The sequence below is a fragment of the Papio anubis genome, chromosome 4 (genome assembly GCF_008728515.1).
Source record: "Papio anubis isolate 15944 chromosome 4, Panubis1.0, whole genome shotgun sequence".
Classification (NCBI taxonomy): Eukaryota; Metazoa; Chordata; class Mammalia; order Primates; family Cercopithecidae; genus Papio; species Papio anubis.
The window spans coordinates 69899630-69924342 of NC_044979.1; the positions used below are offsets into that span (position 1 = coordinate 69899630).

The 24713-nt window shown below is 39.2% G+C and overlaps 2 protein-coding genes across 10 annotated transcripts in view; one reads left to right on the plus strand and one right to left on the minus strand.

Moving 5' to 3' along the window:
• CDK14 (cyclin dependent kinase 14) overlaps window positions 1–24713 on the plus strand; it is a 581124-nt gene that overhangs the window by 201455 nt on the left and 354956 nt on the right.
• Window positions 1516–2386, minus strand: LOC101025255 (nucleolar protein 56-like). Its single transcript, XM_003896350.5, has one exon. The coding sequence runs from the start codon at window positions 2128–2130 to the stop codon at window positions 1606–1608; it is 525 nt and encodes a 174-aa protein (XP_003896399.1). The 5' UTR covers window positions 2131–2386; the 3' UTR covers window positions 1516–1605.

A 24713-nucleotide genomic window follows, 5' to 3' on the forward strand; every position in this document is an offset into this window, starting at 1 on the left:
TTAAGGTCATGTTAGTGCTGCCTCTTCCCTGAAATCTTTCTGGCTTTCACAGAAACAGTCTTTTTCCTTCTGTGTACTTTTTGTTTGTTTTTGTTGTTGTTGTTTTGCTTGTGTACACTTACCTTTTAGCACTTACTACATTGTACTTTATGATACAGTCAGTTGTGTTCAATTATAAACTATTGCCAACTTCTTAGGGCTTTATGTTCTTAGGGTTGTGGTATGAATCAAGCACTGACTAGTCATATCCCAACTGTTTCCCTATTACCATCTAAATGGAACTAACCCAGAGTGCAGTTTGTGTTTCAATATAATTTAAGCAATAATGAAAAGGGCCATACCAACAAACATATGAAAAAAAACTCATCATCACTGGTCAATAGATAAATGCAAATCAAAACCGCAATGAGATATCATCTCTTGCCAGTTAGAATAACGATCATTAAAAAGTCAGGAAACAATAGATGCTGATGAGGCTGTGGAGAAATAGGAACACTTTTACGCTGTTGGTGGGAATGTAAATGAGTTCAACCATTGTGGAAGACAGTATGGCAATTCCTAAAGGACCTAGAACCAGATATACCATTTGACCCAGCAATCCCATTACTGGATATATACCCAAAGGATTATAAATCATTCTACTATAAAGACACATACACACAGATGTTTATTGTGGCACTATTCACAATAGCAAAGACTTAGAACCAACCCAAATGCCCATCAGTGATAGACTGGATAAAGAAAATGTGGCACATATATACCATGCAATACTATGCAGCCATAAAAAAGAATGAGTTCATGTCCTTTGCAGGGACAAGGATGAAGCTGGAAGCCATCATTCTCAGCAAACTAACACGGGAACAGAAAACCAAACACTGCATGTTCTCGCTGATAACTGGGAGTTGAACAATGAGAACACATGGACACAGGGAGAGGAACTTCACACACTGGGGCCTTTCGGGGGATGCGGGGCAAGGGGAGGGAGAGAATCAGGACAAACACCTAATGTATGTGGGGCTTAAAACCTAGATAACAGGTTGATAGGTGTGGCAAACCACCATGGCACATGTATACCTATGGAACAAACTTGCATGTTCTGCACATGTGTCCCAGAACTTAAAAAAAAGAAAAAAGGGCCATAGTGGTTTCTGAATGAAAAGAGTTAGAGATCACTGGTGTGGTCATGGAAGAAATGGGATTTGGACTGAGGCTTCGAACGCAGGTAGAATTCCTATAAGCATAAATAAACAGAGGAAGACATAACTGTTAGGGCAGCTGGCTGGAGTAGGACTAGTACTTCCACTCCGCACCACCCAACACCACCACCAGTTTGGCTGGCATAGAGAGAATTAAATCTCTTGCTAGTAGGCTGTGTGGGTTGCTCCTGAAAGTTTTCTAATGAAAACTCTAGCTGCTAAGGTGTTCACTGTTATTCTAACAAAAAGATAATCTGGGTATTGTTCTGTGCAGTGCCAGTTTCTAGGACTTATTTTCTTTCTTTTTTGTGTGTGTGAATTTGTTTTTATTGGAGAACAGGGCACAGGGTGGAAGATGTCACCTCGGGCTATGGTATGTCCCACCTCCCAGAGAATGTCCGTTTGCATTCTAATCTTCCTGGGATGCTTTATGGAACTTTTTCTTCTTCTTGGAGCTGCTCTTGCCAGCTGCCTCTTCAGGCCCACTGCTGACTGGCTCCTCTTTGGAGAATTTCCTCTTTTTCTTGGAGCCACTTCTGTGGCCTGCCTCTTCGGGGTCATTAACTGTTTCCTCCTGGGGTGAAGACTTCTTCCTCTTGGGAAGACTGGTGCTGCCAGCGGTCTCTTCAAGATCACTACTCATCAACTCCTCCTTGGAAAAAGATTTCTTTTTCTTGGGTTTGGAGAAAGAGATAGATGGGTCTTCCATTGCATTCTCCTGAGGAACCTCCTGGGGCTTTTGCTTTTTCTTCTTTTTGGGTTTTTCACTCGTCTCCTCACACTCCTCTGGAGTACTACTGCTGTTTTCTGAAGATGCGAGGGCAAGTGCAGCCAGCCGTTTCTTTTCCTTCTTTAAGCGTTTCTTCTCCTGTTTCTCCAGCTTCCTAGTAATCTCAGCAGCCACTTCCTCTGCCTGAACCATTGCTTCCTTCATGACATCCAGATTCTTTCGTGGTATCTCTCCAGTTTCATAGAAGGACAGTCGCTCTTCAACTTGTTCTCGAAGCTTCTCCCCAAATATACTCGTGGGCACCTCAGAGAAGCAATCGATTCGTGAGGCAGTACTGCATTTGTTTGCCAGGTATCAGGAGATGCGGCCTTTGTTCTTGGCAGCTGCTCGGCCAATGAAGGTGGAGTGGAAAATGAGTCCATATTTTGGTGTGTTACCCCTTGTCTTCAGGGCTCTGGAGACTTGGTCCCTTTGCCGGGCCCTGGGAATCACTCAGACACCAGTACTGGCCATCAAGACTTATTTTCTTTATACTTGTTGTTTGTTACTATTCCTTTTGTTCTTTGGGCATGAGTTTAATTATTGACACTGGATCATTAATGTTGCCAGGGCATTTGAGATGATTGGTCAGGAGACCCAGGGATCTGTAAGAAAATGTCATCCTGGGAAAGAGGAGATAGAACAAGATATTGAAGACTGTCCAGTTCAGGGATATAGTAAATTCTGAGAAAGATTTGAGTATCTTCAGCAAGGGTGAGTTTGAGGTTGATAGGACTGCATACAGAAACAGGGAAGTCAGAAGTGGCTACAGTTTTAGGTCCAAAGTGACTGAATTCATGTGATATGTACGGAAACTGAGGTGATAACCATTTATCCCAGTAAATCACTGAATCTGAGGATATAAAAGCTGAAAAGAGCATTAGTGATGATGTAATCTGTTCCCACCATTTTACAAGAGAACAACTGAGTCCTAGAGAGAGTAGGTAGTTTGAACTACCAAGATCAGGAGTGAAAGTCGTATGAGTCATCACTGTAGAGAAGATGTTCAGAGATCTGGCAGTGAATCACTTCTTTAAAATATAGCTCTCACCGCAGATTATATCTGATCTTGGTGTGAAGCGCCAAAAAAAAAACCACGTCATTCAGATCTCTATGTATTTTATATTTTCTCCTGACATTTTGGAATGTGGTGGAACTCTTCAAAAGACCATCAGATAATTCATATTTTAATTTTATAAAAGGAAAATTAATAGCATATGTGGGAAAAATGTGCCATATAGTATATTATGGGAAAAGTGTAGAAGTAGAGAGTTAAGGGAAATTTTAGTATGGGTCATTTATATATTTTGGACACATGCCATTTCAGTCAAGTCCCTGAGTATACCCGTAAGAATCGAATTGATAATCGTACTTTTAAAAACCCTAGCAACTTGAACAGGACCCAAGAAAAACAATTAAAGAAAATAATAAGCCAGAACTTGGCAGTGGTTCTGTTATCTGTGAGCTTGACGCTCTTTCCTTTTTGTCCTAAAGTTTCAGACTGGAATGGGCAGGAATCAGCAGCAGGGGTCAGTTTTAATGATGCTAACTTGGTTTCACAAAAGTATTTAGGATTATAAAATTTTCTTAATAGAGACTGAGATTAGTTTTTCTGTAGGGTTTTTTGTTTGTTTGTTTTAAGAATTGATCCAGTTTCTATGATGAACAGTAGATTGGTGGAGCTGACTTATTTAGAATGACCTGTGTAATATTTTTTTAAAGTTCTAAATGCATAGTAGTCACCTAGTAAGTGGTTGACTCTGTTGTTACTTTCTAAATGCCTTCAATTAAATTGTAAGATTGTAAGCCATTAGGAAGCAGTTCAACATTTCTACTCTCTCAGGGACTTCCAAGGTTGATTTGGATCTGGAGTAGCTCTTCTCCTCTGCCTGTTTTATGTTAACACATTTGGGTTATTCCAGATGGTTCATGGTGGGTAAGGGAACCAATCTCCCACCATCTACCCTTTCTAACCAGCAGACTGTAAACCCACAGAATTGATTATCAGACAGAATCATACCTAAGTCCATCTGACTTTTGAAGCACAGCTCTTAACACTAGGAAGTGCCGCTTCCCAGAGGCAGGATTATAGAGGTTAAGACTTAACTCTAAAGTGATTTGCTAGTTGATTGGCCAGGAGCTGCAGACCAGTACCCCAACTCCTGCTGCAGATTTCCTTTCTTAGTCAAATGCACACAGTCCTCTCTAGCATAACTGTGAATGTGTTAGAAAACAATCAAAACTTGTCTGGCAGTGATGCACACATAACCAATTAAATCCTGGAAAAATGGATTACCCAGATATTAAACATTTTGCTGTTTCATAGGCAATTAATATAGTGGTACTTATTTCCATCACACGTGATGGAAAAATTAGTGCAAAAGAAAATATTTTTAAGTTGTTACCTTATCAGGAGAGCTAAATCAAACTGAAAATGAGAAAACATGAAAGTTCAACTGCCAACCACACACATTTGTTTGCGTATGGATGCTTAAATGTTTTCAGAATTGGGGAATCACTGGCAGTTTAGCTACAACTTGAATAACTATACTTCTAGATACTTCTTATATTCCCAGAAGATTTCTGGCTCACTAATAGCTTATGGAAAATACTTGGCCAATAAGCCCATGGTATTATAATTTCAGATTTACTGAAACTATTAAAAATGAAGTCAAAAATATTCTGAATAAGCAATGAGTGATAGTAAATTTGGTTTATTAGGAATAATTTCCTCTCAACTTTGAAATTTATGTATGTTATGGAAAATTACTGGCATTGAATTTGCAGTGTTTAATAGGAAGTCCTGCCTTCTTTAAGTAAAACATTCATTAATCTGAAATGTTTTCCATAAAACAAAGTCTTAAAACCCACAAAGAGCAAATGACCAATATTTTCTCTCTCTCTGTGTGTGTGTGTATACATATATGTATATAAAATTTGTTACTGAAACTTTTTATTTGCTGCCATAATATTATACATATTTGCTGTATTTGGAGTAAAAATATGACTTGAGAAATATATGGGCATTTTTTTTTAGTGATTTGATAAACCCGTGTATTGCTTTTGGGCTTCATAAAGCATCTAGGCAAATTCTTTAAGTACAGTGTTGTATTGTTGTGGTCTGTGCGTAGAGTTGTTACTGGAAACTTTATGTGTCATTGGAGAGCAATACATAGCCTTTTCTATTTCAGAGATGAAGTATAATACAAAAGCAGATTTGAGATGACAGTCAAGAACTGAAATTTTCAAACCTCTAGATTTTTTAAATGAAGAATGTTTATTTTTCTTTGTTTACAGTGAAGTAACTGACATAATTTGTTATGCATATGTGATCCAGAAGGTATCTAGCAAGTGTTCTTTAATGCTAATATTTCCAGGTTACAGTTCCTTTCTGTTTACATGCACATAAATATGCACATTGACACATTTCTGCAAATGAAATGCCTATTTTAGGTAACTCATGTTTACTAACTGCAATTTGTGTTTTACATTTCCCTTTGGAGATTTTTTTTAAATTTCATGGAAAGAAACATGTAGAAAATTGTGTTCTTTTTAATTACTGTAGGCCTGATTGAGTTCATGGAATGACCCTAAGCAATTTGTATTCTTTAGAGAAAAGAGAGAAGACATTTCTTGAAGATTTTAAATGGTCATGTAAAAATGCATATATTAATGTAGAAAACCAGTTTTTTGATAGCTTTCAGTTTTGTGAGAAATGTCAACCTTCCTCCAGTAGGAAGAGGAGGATTTGCAGCACTTAACATTTCCTTTTCTCTGAATGGGCAACAGAGTTATCATCTTTTAGACAATTTTGGTAAAATAATGTAATCAGGACTCAATAAGTTAAGAAAGTAACAGTAACTCAAGCCTAGGAATTAATCGTCTGTAGAATTGTTCAAATAAATACTAGAATGTTTTAAAGGTTATCAGTGACCTTTCCAAATTTTTGGTGATCCTTAACATCATTTTGTCATTTGACACCATTTGCTACTACCACTGAACAATTGTCTCTTTTCCGTAGTTTCATTATGCCACACGTTCCTGAGGTTTTTGCATCCCCATCCCCACTTTTTTGTATTTGAAGTTCCAAGGGTTGCCAGATTAGATTTTGTATGCCCACTTAAATTTGAATTTCATATAAGAAGTTAATAATTTTTTTAGTATAAGTATGACCCTGGCAGCATTTAACTGGGCATCCTGTATTTTTATTTGCTAAATATGGCATCTTGAAGTCCTTTCTCTTCTCTAAGAAGGTTTTCCCCTCTTTCTGCTTCCTTGGGCATCCCACCAATCCATAACCTTGATTTTCTTTACCTCCTCATGAGAGTGCATTGATGTGGGTTGGCTCTATGTCCCCACCCAAATCTCATCTCAAATTGTAATCCCCACGTATCAGAGGAGGGGTCTGGTGGGAGATGATTGGATCATGGAGTGGATTTCTCCCTTGCTCTTCTTGTGATAATGAGTGACTTCTTATGAGAGCTTTTGGTTTAAAAGTGTGACATTTCCCTGCCTTGCTCTGTCTCTTCTGCTGCCATGTAAGATATGCCTTGCTTCTCCTTCACCTTCTGCTGTGACTGTAAGTTTCCTGAGGCCTCCCCAGCTGTGTGGAACTGTGAGTCAATTAAACTTCTTCTCTTTATAAACTACCCAGTCTAATATAGTTCTTTATAGCAGTGTGAAAACAGACTAGTACATGCATCTAACCTTATGGAACAAGTTGTCACCTCTTTGTGCTGATTTCCAGCCCACATCTCTAACCTTGACTGATTTAGCCCCAAATTTCAGAAAACCTGCTACAACTCTAGTTGCATGTGGTGCTACTGTCTCCAGCTAAACCATGACCAAACCGAACTCTGTTTTGAATGCTCCAGACCAAGTATCCCATTGCCTTCAGGGTTAACATTGTTTTCATTAACTGAAAGATATCAGTTTCTCAGGTTGTCTGTGCCAGGGTCATGTTAGACCCTCCTCATAAGACATCTCTCAACATGTTTGTAGAGTTTTCATCAAAATGTCTACCACTTCAACGTGTGCCTTTTCAGCTTCGTTGCTGTTATCCTATTCAGTTATAAAGTAGTGATGATTCTTGGAATAGGTTTGTTTCTGGGCCCTTCTGATTATATGTCCCTTCTTTCACATTCCTCTGCATTCTACTGCTAGATTAGTCTTCTTTCAACACAGTCTCTTAGATCATGTTCCCTGGAAACCTATGCTGCATGCAGGTTTATTGGAGAATGATTCAGGAGACACAGCTGTAAGGAAGTGAGGAAGGCAGGGTTGGGCAGAGAGAGTTGATCCACATGAAGTTGTACCTAAGACCTCAGGTGATCCTACAGAGTGTTCCACAGCTGGGATGAACTTTTAGATTTGTCAAAAATTGAGGCCAAGCGCCAGGCCATTATACCACACCATACTCTCCTGAGTGACCTCTGAGGTCCAATTCAGAGGCCCTCTAATTTCTTTGCTCATGTGGCTGTCCTTTGCTCTGTAACTGCCCTATGAGTCTCCTCCTCTCTGCCTCCTCAAGGGCCTGGCTATGAGCAACTCACCCCATGAGAGGAGGCAGAAATTGGGGGAGGCTTCGCAGCTAAGATCTCTTTCCACCAAATGATACAACTGTGAAGTAGCCGAAGAATGGGTCTGTTGGCACCAAAGAGGGTTGTGAGCTGAGCTCCACGATGTTTACCACAATCACTGTCGACATTTCACTTTCCTGCTTAGAGACCTTTGGTGGATTCTCTACACTGCTTTATCAAGGTAAATGTTACTATTAGATTTCAAGGGTCCCTTCATTATCTGACCACACCTTGCCTTGTCACTGAACCCAATTTCTCCCTATATTCAGTGTCTCCTTCTAGTCTATTAAGGGTTACTCCAACCTGGAAGGTCTGCTCTTTAGCTTCCTTGAGACCCCTGTCCACTCATTGTCCATGCTGTACCTTCGTTCAGACCTCAAGCCTTTGCTTCTGCTATCCTTTCTTCTGGAATGTCCCCTCTTCTCTAAGTCTTCTGTTCATCTTTAATCCCCCATGGGTGAATCAATCCTGCTTATTATTAATACTGTGCAATTCTATTGTTCATTGTATACTAGCGCTTACTTTTTCATTAGCTCCATGTATGCTGTTCTTGTCTTCAGTAGTTATTTTGGAAGGTGAGACTTTTTTTGGTATTTTTGGCGGTATCTAGCAGAATTTTAGGCTCATAGTAGTGAATCAATTACTATTTTACTCCTTGATTATATTTGTATGTGGCACGTCCAAAATATTAATACTGAGAGTGGTGAGATAAGATGGAGAGAGTTTTCTAGTAAGATTGTATTTGAGCTCAATTGGTGAACTTCCCTGAAAGAATTGCAGAGTTTCATGTGTGTATCGGTTTGGGTGGCTCCTACATGGACAATCTGAAGTAAGAGCATGAATTAACAGCTGCTGTTTCCCTCTCCTCTTATCTCAGTTTAGTCTCCCACACCGTGCTGGGACCGTTGCAGACTTGGAGTCTCTACTATGTGATTCCAGCCCACCTTTGGGAGTTCACTTCCTGTCCTGTTGCCCAGTGCTGTGCTCCTCTCCACTCCTTGCCTCCCTTTGCTGCCCAGTAACTCTCTTCCCTTACCTACAGAGCAGCCTTTGCCCTGGACATTAGTGCTGTGCTGTGACTCTTCTTGGCCAATTCTCCCCTTCAAAACTTAGGTGGATTAATGAATGAATGAATTTACATACAGCAAAACATAATGTTGGCTGAAAAAAGGCAGACACAAAAGAGCACGTAATGATTGTTGCCAAAATGGACAAAACTAATATCTGGTGTTATAATCAGGATAGTAGTAACTCGTGGAAGGGGCAGTCTTTAGAAGGGACTATGAAAAGGCTTCTAGAATGCTAGGAATCTTTTATTTCTTGACCAGGTGCAGATTCCATGGATGTGTAATGCTTGCACTGTGTACTTATGATTTGTGCTTCCTTGTATGTGTGTTATACTCTGACAAAAAGTTTTAAAATCATTTCTCGGCTTGGTAAACTGATCACTTTATAAACTCTCCAGTGAACAGGGGCTAGTGTGTACTAATTGGGAGATAATAGAAATAGAGGAATCAAAAAGTTGGCCCTCTGTGTCCACCCTCTTTATGGTGATTCTGGGGAGGACTTGGAGGCTGTCAAGCTCATCCAGATGCTTCTGGATATTAGCATACAGTAATCACATTCATGTTCAAAGTCTTACATTTTTCTTCTAATAGAGCCAAGCTACCAGATTATTTTTCTTTATGTCATATTAATTCCTTCTCCCCAAAGGAGATATCTACTCTTTATCTTCAGAAATAAAGAATAGTTGATTTTGCATTTTGTTAAGTGTTCTAAATAGAATGACAATTTCTGTTTTGAGAAGTAATTTCCCATTGAATCTTCAAACTGACTGGGAAAGAAAGATTGAGGTAGAGGTAACAATTCTGATTGTTATTTCTCACTACATCCCTCAATTTGAGGGACAAAGGCTTCCAGCACAGAAAGAAGAAGCCCTGTTGGGTTTTTTTCACTTTGACATGGGTGGTGTAAATTAATGTGATCAAATTGGAAATGTGCAGGAACAGAAGTGCATGCAGCAAGTTGTAGTAGGAGGGAATAGGTATTTTGGATCAACCAAACCTAGTCTCCAGGCTGGGCGCTGACACTTAGTCAGTGTGTGAACTTAGGTATACTGTCTAACCTTTCCTCGAACAGAGTGGTAACATGCCCTCTCCCTGTGCCAGGTTCTTGTGCAGACTAGACACCCTGAGTATGAAGCTGCAGATTTGGACTGTGATGGTTACTGCCATTGTGACATGGGACTAGAACAGAGAGGACACACATTTTTACATTGTTGTTTTGAATGCACAGTATTTCGATATTCTATATAGATGGCACATAGTAGGCACTTTTCATATGTCTGGGAAGTAAAAATAAATACAAGGAAACAATTCCTGCTCTCCAAAAAATAACTCAAAATTTTGGGAAAGAAAGCAATTTTAGGGCCATATATTGGCAAGTAGTACAAAATCTTTCATAAATACAAAGGGACTCTGAAGCGAATGAAGATGCTTGTGATGTGAACTTTGTCAGGAAGGGCTAACAGATGTAGGTGTGACTGAAGCTTAATTTTGGAAAATCAGTCATAATGACAATAGACAATGTTGATTCTACATGGTCTACATTCGAGCTGGGCACTTGACTTCCTGCTTTACATATGTTATATCCTCTAATCCACACAACTACTCTGGGAAGAGTAGCTGCCAGCATGATCTCCATTATAGGTGAGAAAACCAAAGCTTCAGGAGAAGAATGTCACTTACCAAGAGCCACACAGTTAGTGGAATGGGGCAGGTGTCTGTATCCAAAAGACCTTGTAGCCATCTGCATCATCCTAAGAGTGAACATGGTGTTTGTAGGGTATAGTACCAAAGTGGTTTTGGAAACAGTTGCTCTCAGGAAGCTGTGACTCAGTTGGAGAATTAATAATTCTACCTCTGTAGTCTTAAATCTCTGCAGAAGAGTAGCTCACAAATGGTTATATCAAGGAGGGGGAATAATGTGGATGTGGAGTGAGAACTGGTTTTAAGTTGCTGCTACTCATTATGTGTTGTGCAGCCCTGGATAAGTTACTCAACAAAACTGAGCATCTGTTTCCTTAAAATATCCTTAAACAGGGGAGAGAGATAATATACTTTACTATTTTTGCTCTATGGGGCTATTGTAATGATCTGGTGGATTTATGAAATTGTCAAGTGCTACAAGGCAAGTTATTTTTGTTAATAGTTTAAGTAATAGATGTGGTGATGCTAATACTAATATGATGATATGGCATTATTTTAATAACTTAAAATAATAATAAAAATAGACAATACTTGCTTGGAGTCAGATGGCCACAGGGATTTGAATTGCCTTTTGCTGGCAATATTTCAAATACTCGCTGATGAAGTTGTTGTGGTAGATTCGTAGTTTGTGTCCTTGGCTCAGACAAGCAATTAAATTCTCCTCAGGAAATTATGAAAGGTTGCCTTTGGTTGTACAGCCTATGCTGTTGAAATTTTGGCTTCAGTTCAGGATTCATGGACAAATTAACATCTGAATCACTTGAGACCTTTTTATGAAGAATAGGATTATGTATATAACTAAAGCTTATGTGCATAGCTAAAGTGACTTGAGTTTCACAATGAAGCTGGGAGATGGAGACTGTACTCCCGTACTCTGAGTCACCTGCTGCAGGGCAGCCATCTATGGGGCTGTGATGGTGTTTATATGTAAGTGAGCATCTGACTTGGTTGGAGCTTGCCGATTTAATGGAGGATGCCTCCAGTCTAGCAAGTGAGGTTTGTAAAGGGCCCCGTAGGACCCTCCAGGAAAACTTATGTATAAAGGAGAATTATACTCATTTGAAAATCATTTAAGTAAAATGCCCATGAAAATCAGTAATACCATAGTTTGTTTCTAAAAAGTAAACCTAAATACTTTTAGAGGGACTTCAGTGCTAGAAAACATTTATTTCCTACTTAGAGTGGTCATTACCCTTGTCTGCCTTGCTGTGGTATAAGTAATGTAATTGTATATACAAACTGTTATCGTGATGGGGATTATTATTAATTTCTTTGTATAACCTTAAAAATATGGCTTGTTATACAAATTATACCAAATATAGTTCTTACTAACATGATTTCAGGGTAGTGTGAAGCTGAATTTTAGGGATTTGGGAAATAAATGTGAATTATTTTTATTAAGCTGTTTTGCTAAGATGACTAATTCTGGTTGACAATTTCTGTATCATAGATCTACTTATTATTTAAAACTTTTATTACTCATGTTTTTGAAAAGATTCTTTGAGGATAGATTAAGTGAAAATGACCACACAGAGTAGTGTGGTAGTTGTGTCTTTTTTAGTCAAAATTTCTAGCAGTTTTAGTTTTAAAGATTTGATTAGTCATCTGGATAGAAATTTCAATAAATTGCGTTTGCAATTATAGCTATCTTAGAAGAATTTCTTCCAGAGAAATTGAGTAAGAATGCCAATTAATTCCAGCTGTTGGAGTGAATTGTATGTAGAATATCTATGAGTTCAACCATCAGTAAACTAGGAGAAAACTCTTAAATGTTATAATTTCACAATCAAAAACCTTTGTAACCATTAGTCCACTCATTAGACTGAATTACTGAATGAAGCATTAGTTTCTTCAGTATTTATTTATTTATTTATTTATTTATTTATTTATTTATATTTATTTTTTTGAGATGGAGTCTCACTTCTGTTACCCAGGCTGGAGTGCAGTGGAGTGATCTTGGCTCATTGCAACCTCCGCCTCCCAGGTTCAAGAAATTCTCCTGCCTCAGCCTTGCGAGTAGATGGGACTACTGGTGCCCACCCCCACTCCTGAGTAATTTTTGTATTTTTATTAGAGACAGGGTTTCACCACGTTGGCCAGGCTGGTCTTGATCTCCTGACCTCGTGATTCGCCCGCCTTGGGTTTCCAAAGTGCTGGGATTACAGGCATGAGCCACTGCGCTCGGCCTCTTCAGTTTATTTTTCAAGAGCTCAGTATCCCTGGCACTGCTGGCCGTCTCTGTGGAGATACTAGTTCTAGTAGGAAGGCAAGGTTGGGGGAGTTTTTTGTTTTTATAAAAAGGCTTAATTTTTAATTTAAAAAAATTTTAAATTATGTTTTTTCATTACACTTGCATAGTCAGTTATGTGTGTGTGTTTTAATTGACTTTATTTTTTAGAATTGTTTTAGGTTTACAGAGAAATTGAGTAGAAAGTCCATATACTTCTTTTCCCTGGCACACAGTTCCCTTTATTATTAACATCTTGTATTATTGTGGTACATTCATTACAACTGATGAACAAAATTTATGGATTAATATTATCTAAAGTGCAGAGCTTACATTAGGGTTCACTCTGTTGTATAGTTCTTTGGGTTTTGACAAATGAATAATGTGTGTATCTACCATTACAGTATCATGCAGAATACTTCCATTGCTGCTCAAACCCCCACCCCGGCTGCCTGTCCCTGTCTTCCACCTATTTACACCCTTCTTATACCCATCCCAATCCCCGTCAACCACTGATGTTTCTGTCTCAATAGTTTTGTCTTTTCTAGAATGTCATACAGTGGAACCATAGACCGTATAGCCTTTTCCTATTGGCTTCTTCCACTCAGCAATTTGCATTTAAATTTCCTGTATGTGTTTTTATGAATTGATATCTTTTTTCTTTTTGTCATGGAATAATATTCTATTGTATGGATGTACCACAGTTTATTTATTTATTTACCTGTGGAAGGACATCTTGGTTGCTCCCAAGTTTTGCTAATTATGAATAAAGCAGCTATACACATTCATGTGCAGGTTTTTGTGGGAATATACATTTTCAACTCATTTGAATACTTAATTTCTATTTACCTATCGTTGAGAACAAGTAGACACTGAATATATAGATGAGGGTCAAGAAAAACACACCATTCCTATGAGAGTAAGAGGTAGTGGAAGATAGAACATGGAGGGTTTAAAGTATGGGTCCTGCAGAAATGCCAACCTGTCTCCTGCCAGGACCATGGGGAGAAACTGGGAGGACATTTTTCTTCTTGGTTACATTTCAGAATAATCTAGAGGAGTACCAATTAAACAGCCTTAATCAGTTCCAATTTTTGACCTAGTTAGTTCAATTCTCAGAAACACTTTAAAAATACATTTATAAATTTAATATATTTGGTTTTTTAAAAACCTTCAAATGCCTTGATCTAACAACCAGAACTTCTCCATGTAATAGCTTAAATCGCTCTTCTTGTAAACCCAATAAAACAAAGTTTATAAATGTAGTTTCTCTTAAGTATTCTAGTATTAGTGGGAACCTAGTAAAATTCTTTTATGTCTTTCAATTTAAAAATCACAACTGAAAATAAAAGAAATTGAAATTACGTACATAGTCTACTATATCAAACTGTCTAAACGTAATACTTTATCAGCTAAGTATGAAACCTGTCCAGATGATTACACATTGATTCCTAAACTTAACCTCAGAGGTTTAAATACTGTGCATTTGCTTTAAAATAATCATGTCTGTATTTAAATATTTCCAGAGTCCTTGTCACCCAGAGTGATTTATTGTTCTCATTTCTGGAAGTGGTATTGTTTTATACAGTGGGTTAGGTAACTTACCAGCCAGTGATCTGAGACCTGGTGGAGGTCTGCCATGTGGACCCAGCAGTAATCTCTCTCCCAGCCATTGACAGATGCCCAACACCATTTTGTATAGTCAATATCACTAGCAGAGGACTCTAAGTCTCTACCTTTAAGCAAATTATTTTATCTCATTTGAATCTGCTTTCTTCTGAATATGGAGGCACCTAACTTCTTTCAGCTAATCTCTTTAACTTCTCATTGAATTCTCTATTTGTTTAATATTTTTTTCCCTATTGGTTAGGTTACAACTCTTAAAACTTTTGAAATCTAATATTACTGAATTCTCCAGATCTCTCACACCTCTGTCTCTGTAGCTATACTGCTAAGATCTTGCTAATGACAGCTATGTCTAACTGAGTTTCCTATGGAGACACTCATCTGCTTGTTGAATTACTTACTGACAGAACAGTAACCATGAATCATACGTATTAAGGAAAAGTAAAAAAATTATACTATTTTGCAATTCAGATGTTTGAGGTCTCTGTTGACATATTCTATATGAATGTATCCTGTATGTGGCAGAATGAGTTTCAAATACAACTAAAGGCTTTTAACAAAAGTTTCATTATGAAGTACTGTATTAGTCTGGTTTCATACTGCTATAAAGAACTACTGGAGATTGGGCAATTTATAAACAAAGGAGGTTTGATTGACTCACAGATCTGCATGACTAGGGGAGGCCTCAGGAAACTTATAATTATGATAGAAGGGGAAGCAAGGCACATCTTACATGGCAGCAGGAGAGAGAAACAGAGAGTGAAGCGGGAAGTGCTACACTCTTAAACCATCAGCTCTTATGAGAATTCACTCACTATCATGAGCACAGCATGAGGGAAACTACCCCCATGATCCAGTAACCTCCAGTGACCAGGTCCCTCCAGTGACAATGTAGGTATTACAATCTGAGATGGGATTTGGGTGGGGAGACAGCCAAACCATGTCATTCTGCCCCTGGCCCCTCTCAAATCTCTTGTCTTTCTTGCATTTCAGAACCCATCATGCCTTCCCAACAGTCCCCCAAAGTCTTAACTCATTCCAGTACTAACTCAAAAGTCCAAGTCCAAAGTCCCATCTGACACAAGCAAATCCCTTCTGACTATGAGCCTGTAAAATTGAAAACAACTTAGTTACTTCCAAGATACAATGGGGGTACAGGTGTTGGGTAAATGTTCCCATTCCAACAGGGAGAAATTGGTCAAAACCTAGGGGCTACAGGCCCCATGAAAATCTGAAACTCAGCAGGGCCGTCATTAAATCCTTTTTTTTTTTTTTGAGATGGAGTCTCACTCTGTCTCCTAAACTGGAGTGCAGTGGTATGATTTCGGCTCACTGCAACCTCCGCCTTCCAGGTTCAAGCAATTCTCCTGACTCAGCTTCCCAAGTAGCTGGGACTACAGGTGCATGCCACCACAACCAGCTAATTTTTGTATTTTTAGTAGAAACGGGTTTTGCCATGTTGATCAGGCTGGTCTCGAACTCCTGACCTCAGATGATACACCCACCTCGGCCTCCCAAAATGCTGGGATTACAGGCATGAGACACTGTGCCCAGCTAATCATTAAATCTTAAAGCTCCAAAAACAATCACTTTTGACTCCATATCTCACATCCAGGGAACTCTCATGCAAAGGGTGGGCTCCTAAGGCCTTGGGCATCTCTGCCTGTGTGGCTTTGCCAGGTAGAGCCCCCATGGCTGCTTTCATGGGCTGGTGTTGAATGTCTGTGGCTTTTCCAGGCATATTGTGTAAGCTGTTGGTGGATCTACCATTCTGGGGTCTGGAGGACAGTGGCCTTCTTACAGCTCCACTAGGCAGTGCCCTAGTGGTGACTCTGTGTGGGGGCTCCAACCCCACATTTTCCCTCTGCATTGCCCTGGTAGAGGTTCTCCATAAGGACTCCTCCCCTGCAGCAGACTTCTGCCTGGACATTCAGGCATTTCCATACATCCTCTGAAATCTAGGTGGAGGTTTCCAATCCTCAACTCTTGTCCTCTGCACATCCATAAGCCCAACACCACATGGAAGCCTCCGAGGCTTGGGGCTTGCACCCTCTGAAGCAAAGGCCCAAGTTGTAACTTGGTACCTTTTAGCCGTGGCTGGAGCTGGAGTGGCCAGGATGCAAGGCACCATGTCCCAAGGCTGCACGGAGCAGCGGGGCCCTGGACCTGGCCCATGAAGCCATTTTCCCCTCCTAGGCTTCTGGGCTTGTGATGGGAGGGGCTGCTGCAAAGATCTCTGAAATGCCCTGGACACATTTTCCACATTGTTGTGGCTATTACCATTCGGCTTCTTTTTTCTTATGCTGATCTCTGCAGCTGGCTTGAGTTTCTCCCCAGAAAATGGATTTTTCTTTTCTACCACATGGTCCGGCTGAAAATTTTCCAAACTTATTTTCTGCCTCCCTCTTAAACGTAAGTTCCAATGTCAGGCCATCTCTTTGTGAACGCATATGACTCTACACTGTTAAGAGCACTCAGGCCATTGCTTTAATGCTTTGCTGCTTAGAAATTTCTTCTGCCAGACACCCTAATTCATCTCTCTCAAGTTCAAATTTCCACAGATCTCTAGGGCAGGAGCAAAATAAAACTAATCTTCTTGCTAAAGCATAGCAAGAGTGAGCTTTACTCTAGTTCCCAATAAGTTCCTCATCTCCATCTGAGACGATTTGAACCTGGACTTCATTGTCCATATCACTGTCAGCATTTTGGTCAAAACCATTCAACAAGTCCTTAGAAAATTCCTAAATTTCGCACAACTCTCTGTCTTCTGAGCCCTCCAAACTGTTTCAGCCTCTGCCCATTACCCAGTTCCAAAGTCACTTCCACATTTTCAAGTATCTTTATAGCAGTACCCCACTCTCAGTACCACTTCTCTATATTAGTTCATTTTCACACTGCTATAAATAACTACCTGAGACTTGGTAATTTGTAAAAAAAATAAGTTTAATTGACTCACAGTTCAGCATGGGTGGGGAGGCCTCAGAAAACATATAATCATTGCAGAAGGTGAAGGGGAAGCAAGGCTCATCTTACGTGGTGGGAGGAGAGAGAGAGAATGATAGGGGAGGTGTCTCAGTTTTAACCTACCAGATCTTGTGAGAACTCAACATTATGAGAGCAGGATGGGGGAACCTCCCCATGATCCAGTCATCTCCCACCAGGACCCTCGCCTTGACACATGGAGATTACAATTTGAGGTGAGATTTGGGTGGGGACACAGAGCCGAACTGTATTAAGTACAATTTTTAGATTAGATTTTTGGGACTGACTTGGCTCTTCAGCCCCTGTATCTAGTCCATCAGTACATTTAATGGCTCCACCTGCAGAATTGATCTGGAATCTGACAGCTTCTTGCCACTTCCTTGGCTGCCATTCTCTGTCACTTGGGCTCTCTTGTTACATTGACACTTGACTTTTTTTTTTTCCCCCACCCTTTTCCCCATAATATGTCTTCCACATAGCAGTTAGCAGATTGTCATTCTACCACTATCAACACTCCAGTAGCATTAGTCATAATAGACTAATAGGCAGATTCTTTACCTGTATGTTGTAGATCCTGGCTTGTTCTCAAACTCATGTCCCATCAGTATTCTTAGCCACACTGGTCTCCTTGTTTTTCTTTGACTTCACGGCACGTGAGGTTCCCCCTCAGAACCTTTGGACTTACTGTGCCTCATCTAGTAACTCTCTGCCCTCTAGTATTATTAGCATGTCCCTCTCCCTTGTCCAATCAGGTCTCTGCTCAAGAGATTACCTCCTCAAAGATGTCTTCAGAGACTACATCTGACCATTTTTTCTGATTTAAACTCCCTCTCCACCCCTCCACACATCCTACCCTAGTTCCAGTCATTCTATGGCCTCTTCACTGACTATTTTTATTTATAATACTTAAAAATAGCTGGCATTGTTATGTATGTGTATTTGTTTGTTGTTATAAATTTAGTGGTATAACCCCAGCACCTAGAAAAATTATTGGCACCCGTAAGTGTTCAGAAACGCAGGAGTAATCTTCTGTAGGAGTAGAAGGCGTAATCTCCCCACCATTCCTGCTGCTTGTAGCCCTCCCCAGTGATGGAGGGGCCCAAGGGAAAGTTACACATAAGAGAGCCTGATGAGAACACTGTTATTGGACCCACAGCTGATTGACTTAGGCTTCCTAAAGTAGCTTGTCATTTTCAGCATGGAATTTACATTAGACATTGCCATTTACTTTTTTTGTAAAGCCACTGTACTTACAGTGTACAGTAAAATACCTACTTGTTAAAAGAAGATATGTTTAAAAGGAAAATACCTGAAAATCCCTTACATAAATTTGAAATTTTAAAAGAGCCAATCAGCATGGAAAAAATGAACATATTGTTAAATATTGAAGTATCATTGATAAGTCTTATGGTTGAAAGTGCTATACAGTGCAGGAAACACATTTCCTCTACATTATCTTAAGCATGGGTGTGGGCTGGAGGTCAGGTTTAATACAAACACTTTAGCTTAAGAACATAGGTCATAAAAGGAGCTTATGTAAAAAGCTTTGAAGTTCTTATAGAGGAAGTCACTCAGGGTAGTGGGTTACAATGCCTTGAGTAGGTCAGTGGAGATGAGAAAGTCACATGGCTAGGGCCTTGGCGAACGTTTCTGGGACCATCAGTGGTATCTGCACGATCTCTTCTCATTCTAGTAGCCATTTCCCACATCCAGCCATCACCTTGTCACCCACTATGTCAGCACTTAGCCCTCGACTCTGTTTGCCATTGTCTTTTCTTGAAAGAATTAGCAGAGTAGTGAGATTGGGTTATTCAGAATCACCAGGTCTGGGCATAGCTTCAGCATTTCCACTTTTGGTCTCATGAACTCATTTTGTTTTAAATCTCATTCATGTTCTATAAAGATGGGGATGCTTCCAACTATTAGTTGATTGATATTGAACACCACTTCATTTCTAAAATTTGTGAAACCATTAGTCACACAATGGCTATAATATGAACACCATGTAAGGGCTCTATGATGGTAATTCTACAATGTATTTGCATGTCAGAATCCCTTGGGGAGCATTGGGAGCATTTATAAATGCACACACCAGATATACTGAATCAGAATCTTTGAGGCTGAGGTACAACAACCACATTTTTAAAGTTTCCTAGGGACTTTGATATGTTTTCCTGTCTGCAGCCACTCATCTGGGGGCACAAGAAAAGTTTTAAGGTGTATTTTCTGTCTTCAAGACTCTTGTGTCTAGTTTGAAAATGAAAATGAAAACAAATGGCCCAGTTAGACAATGCATTGGAGGTGGTTTTCTGTTTGTGTGTTTGATTGGTGTGAATGAAGAGTAGTCTAGATAAGGCAGCATGTGGTTGGTGTCCTTGATTTATTGTTGGATAAAGCACCAGATAGTCTGACTAGTATTGCAAGGTTTATTTTAGTGTATCAATCATTAGTATGGCTTCAAAAAATGTATAATGTTAAATAGCCTTTTATGTAGCTGATATCTCCCCTTCTACTTTCAAAGCTGGTAAGATTTTTAAGAAAGGACTTAAAAATAGACCCACCCATTTTGGTCAAATTTGTTTTTAGGGTGAAAATGAACAAACCCCTCATACCTTTTATAGGTTGACTTTCATTTCCTTTCAAATTCCTGTAAGAATGTAAACTTTGGATATTGCATAATAGCTCTAACAATTCTAACAACAATTTAAAACCATTTAGACCAATTTACTCAATTGCCTTGTTAAAAGTCAGTTCTGGCAGTGACTAAAAGACCCCTTGGTGGTGATTAAATAAATTATTAGCTCTTGATGTTTGTCATCATATGGTCTTAGGCTCAAAAGATCAGTGGCTTTCTGAAACTTTATTGTAAGGATATTCATAAGTAAATGATCTGAAAATAAGATGGAAGCAATTAGAGGAAATTATGTCTCTACTTTGTATGTCTCATTTAGCATATGTAAAATTACTATATTTTCCTACAAATTACTTTGAAAGATATATTAATCAACAGTGGTAGTAGGTATTATTAGAGAACAAAGCCATGATTATCAAATAAATTTCTTTTATTAAAGCAATGGGAATATGTCAGACGTATAGATTGACTTCCTTGAAGAAGAGTGAAAAGCGAGTAAGGCTGGAAGCTGACATGTGGAGACTGAGAGGGGAGTGATCAGATAAAGTAGGGCCTTGTGTATGAAAAGATGGGATTTTATTATGACTGTAATGAGAAGCCACTGGAGTAATTGGGAAGAAATTAGAGATTTTGTTTGTTTGCAGCATAAGTTTTAAAAGAGTACTCTGCATTTGGGCTTTTAGTAGACTGGGAAGAAAGGTGTCAGTAGTTTAAATTAGGTTTATAACCTGGAGATGGGGAAAAGTAAATGGAGACTGGACATTTTTTGATGGTACTGCTAATGGGACTTTCTGCTGGATTGATCCGGGGGTAAGAGGAAATAGGAATCAAGGCCAACTTCTGGGTTTTATTTATTTGGCATTTACTGGAATATATTATTTTGTGGGAATAACAGGTTTGGGGCAGATCTGGGGGAAATCAAGGATTCTTTGAAATGGCTATCCGCCATGCAGTTCATGATGCCTAGTTGGCAGCTGATGTATGAGGCTGGTGCTCAAGGATACACTCAGACTAGAGGGAAAAACTGGAGATTTATCAGTGAACAGATGGTCTTTAAAACCACAGAAATAGATGAGATTATCCATTCAGTGAATGTAGACAGAAAAAAGGGCTCAAGACACAGCCCAGTGTTTACATGTTAGGAGGATGAGGCAGCAGGAATGAGGGTGACTGACAAGGAACAAAGGAAGACAAAGTAAACAAGAGGATAAAGGCATTGAAGAAGGAGAAAATAATCTGTCAGAGGTTTCTGCGAGACAGAAATTGACTAGAAAGAATGAAAGACATGGATGCCAGATTAGAGTAGATTATGGATAAAGTGGGAGATGGTGGAGGAATTTGTAAAGATTGGCATCTTTAGAAAGAGTAACTGAGAATCGTGATTGTTAAGGGTTGGTAAAGGTGGCAGGTGGGGAGTGGAGAACTTGAAGTCAAGGGAGAACTTTATAAGATGGTGCTCTAGGGTATGTTTAAAGGTAATGTTCTAGCAGAAAGAGAGGAAAACTAGCCAGAGAGAACAGATAATTGCTGGAAGGAAGGGGAAGGAGAGATGGTTGAGTTTGCCCTTTATAGGAGCAATGGATGCCAGGCTGTGAATACAAATGCACTTAATATATATAAGTCTCTGTGCAAGACAATGATAATGAAAATCAAAGTGTGTTGTTGATAACGAAGTGCTAGGTTAAATATGACATGATCCAATCACTCTGTAATTACTTCTATTACTTCTTGCCTTCCTCACCTCCTTCTCCTGCTCCTCTCTCACTTCCTACCAAGTCACATATAGTAGTACAGTGTATAGTACTACTACAGTACAGTTTGTGGGTATATATTAAGTCCTGCATCACTTAATGACAGAGTGTATTCTGATAAATGTACCATTAGGTGATTCCATCTTTGTGCAAACATCACAGAGTGTTTATATACAAATCTAGATGGTGCAGCCTTGTACATACCTAGGCTATATGGTATAGCCCATTGCTCCTAGGTTACAAACCTCCACAGCATGTTTCCCTATTGAATATTGTAGGCAATTGTAATACAATGGTAAGTATTTGTATATCTAAATGTAGAAAAGGTACAGTGAAAATACAGTATAAGAGATAAAAATGGTACACCTGTATAGAGCACTTACCATGAATGGAGCTTGCAGGACTAGAAGTTTCATGGGTGAGTCAATGAGTGAGTAGTGAGGGAATATGAAGGCCTACTATACTACTGTAGACTTTATAAGTACTGTATACTTAGGCTACACTAAATTTATTTTAAAAACTTTTTCTTCATTAATAACCTTAGCTTACCATTAATTTTTTAACGTTATAAACTTTGTAATTAGAAACACTTTTAGACTCTTTCATAATAACCCTTAAGTATAAGATGCAGACACATTGCCTAGATGTACAAAAAATGTCTTTTTTCTTCATATCCTTATTCTATAAGCTATTTTTAAAATTTCAATTTTTTTCTTTTTTACTTTTTAAATGTTTTTCTTAAAAACCAATACACAAACACACACATTAGTCTTGGATACGTAGGGTCAGGATTATCAATATCTCTGTCTTCCACCTTGATGTCTTGTCCCACTGGAAGGACTTCAGGAGGAATAACACACTTGGAGCTGTCATGTCCTATTATAACAAGGCCTTCTTCTAGAATGCCTCCCACAGAACCTGCCTAAGGCTGTTTTACAGTGAACTTTTTTTAATAAGTGAAAGGGTTAAAGGCGTACACTAAAATAATGATAAAAATGGTATACATAAACCAGTAACATAGTCATTTATTATCATTATCAAATGTATTATTCTGTACCTAATTGTCTATGCAACCCTTTTATACAGCTGCCAGTATGGTAGGTTTGTTTGCACCAGCATCACACAAACACAGGAGTAATGCATTGCCCTTCAGTGTTATCATGGCCACGACATTAGTAGGTGCTAGACATTTTTAAACTCCATAATAATCTTATGTGACCATCGTCATATGTACAGTACACCATTGACCAAAATGTCATTATGCAGCATGTAACTGTATATTGTTTCTGTACCTGCTGAACAGCAGGTAGAATGTTCACCTCGTTTGCATCACAGATTCTTTTGAAATACGAGTTAAGCAGCCAGTCTCCTCCTCAGGAAAATACAAAATCATAAAAGCATGTAAATCAAGGGTTTCTTGGACACCTGGCACTTGCTCCAGAGTAGGAGTTAGTTTTAGAGTTTAATGGGATAGCTGGCCATTTTCCCTCAGGCCTTTGGACCGTATGGCAATGATTATTCCTGGGCATTGTGATCACGTGCAAAGGTTGTATGAGAGAAAGAATCTTTGCTATGGAGAGTTTGTTAGGCTTGCTACACTTCTGCAAAATATTTTAAATAATATTTCTTTTTCTTTTTCTTTTCTTTTCTTTTTCTCTTTTTTCTTTTCTTTTCTTTTTTTTTTTTTTTTTTTTGAGATGGAATCTCACTCTGTTACCCAGGCTAGAGTGCAGTGGTGCAATCTTGGCTCACTGCAACCTTCACCTCCCGGTTCAAGCAGTTCTCCTGCCTCAGCCTCCCACGTAGCTGGGACTGCAGGGGCCCACCACCACACCCAGCTAATTAAATGATATTTCCAAGTGAAATAAAATTCTAGACAGCAGAATGATAAGCTTTGTGTATTATAACATGATTTCACAGTCATTCCATGTTACACAGAGAAAGATAGGCCAAACTGTCATTGCCCTCTGCTTTTATAATCAAAGGCTGGAGATATTATCTCTGTGGAGAGAAAGACATGTTGGGCCTAGAGAAGCCTGGCCAGAGTATCAGAGATGGACTTAGAAGCCCGGCAGAGCCTGTTCTTCTTTGTTTTTTTACTACTGGATTCTGCCTTCTTGACTCTGACTTGACCTGGTCAGGGGAAGGTGGGCAGGCAGATTCAGAGGGGTGTATGGGCACCATCTCTGGTGTGAGGGTGTGCCTGGGTTTTGTAAGATGAACCTTAAAGATTCTTACAACATTAGTTTTAGAAGACATATTGAACATCCAGAGTAGTGATTTTCAAGGTTGGGGTGGGTTGCAGATCAGGATCGTGGTGAGGAGGGGAAAAGATGTATTGTTTGGTAAAACATGTGTAGGATGCCTGTTGTTTCCATAATACAAATTACAAAACACATACTGACCAAAGTTCCCTCTGCTGCAACGGGTGTGATGGTGGTCGAGTTTTGTGGGAAGTCAGGGACCCTGAACGGAGGGACCGACTGAAGCTGCGGCAGAAGAACATAAATTGTGAAGATTTCATCGACATTTATTAGTTCACAAAATTAATACTTTTGTAATTTCTTACGCCTGTCTTTACTGCAGTCTCTGAACATAAACTGGGAAGATTTCATGGACATTTATTAGTTTCCAAAATTAATACTTTTATAATTTCCTATGCGTGTCTTTAATCTCTTAATCCTGTTATCTTCATAAGCTGAGGATGTATGTCACCTCAGGACCCTGTGATGATTGCGTTAACTGTACAAATTGTTTGTAAAACATGTGTTTGAACAATATGAAATCAGTGCACCCTGAAAAAGAGCAGAATAACAGCAATTTTCAGGGAACAAGGAAAGATAACCATAAGGTCTGACTGCCTGCAGGGTTGGGCAGAATAGAGCCATATTTTTCTTCTTGCAGGGAGCCTATAAATGGATGTGTGAGTAGGAGAAGTATCACTGAATTCTTTTTCCCAGCAAGGAATATTAATGATTAATACCCTGGGAAAGGAATGCATTGCCAGGGGTAGGTCCATAGACAGCCGCTCTGAGAGTGTCCAATGTGGTTGAGATAAGGGATGAAATATGCCCGGGTCTCCTGCAGTGCCCTCAGGCTTACTAGGATTGGGAAATTTCAGCCTGGTAGATTCTAGTCAGACCAGTTGTCTGCTCTCGAGCCCTGTTTCCTGCTAAGATATTT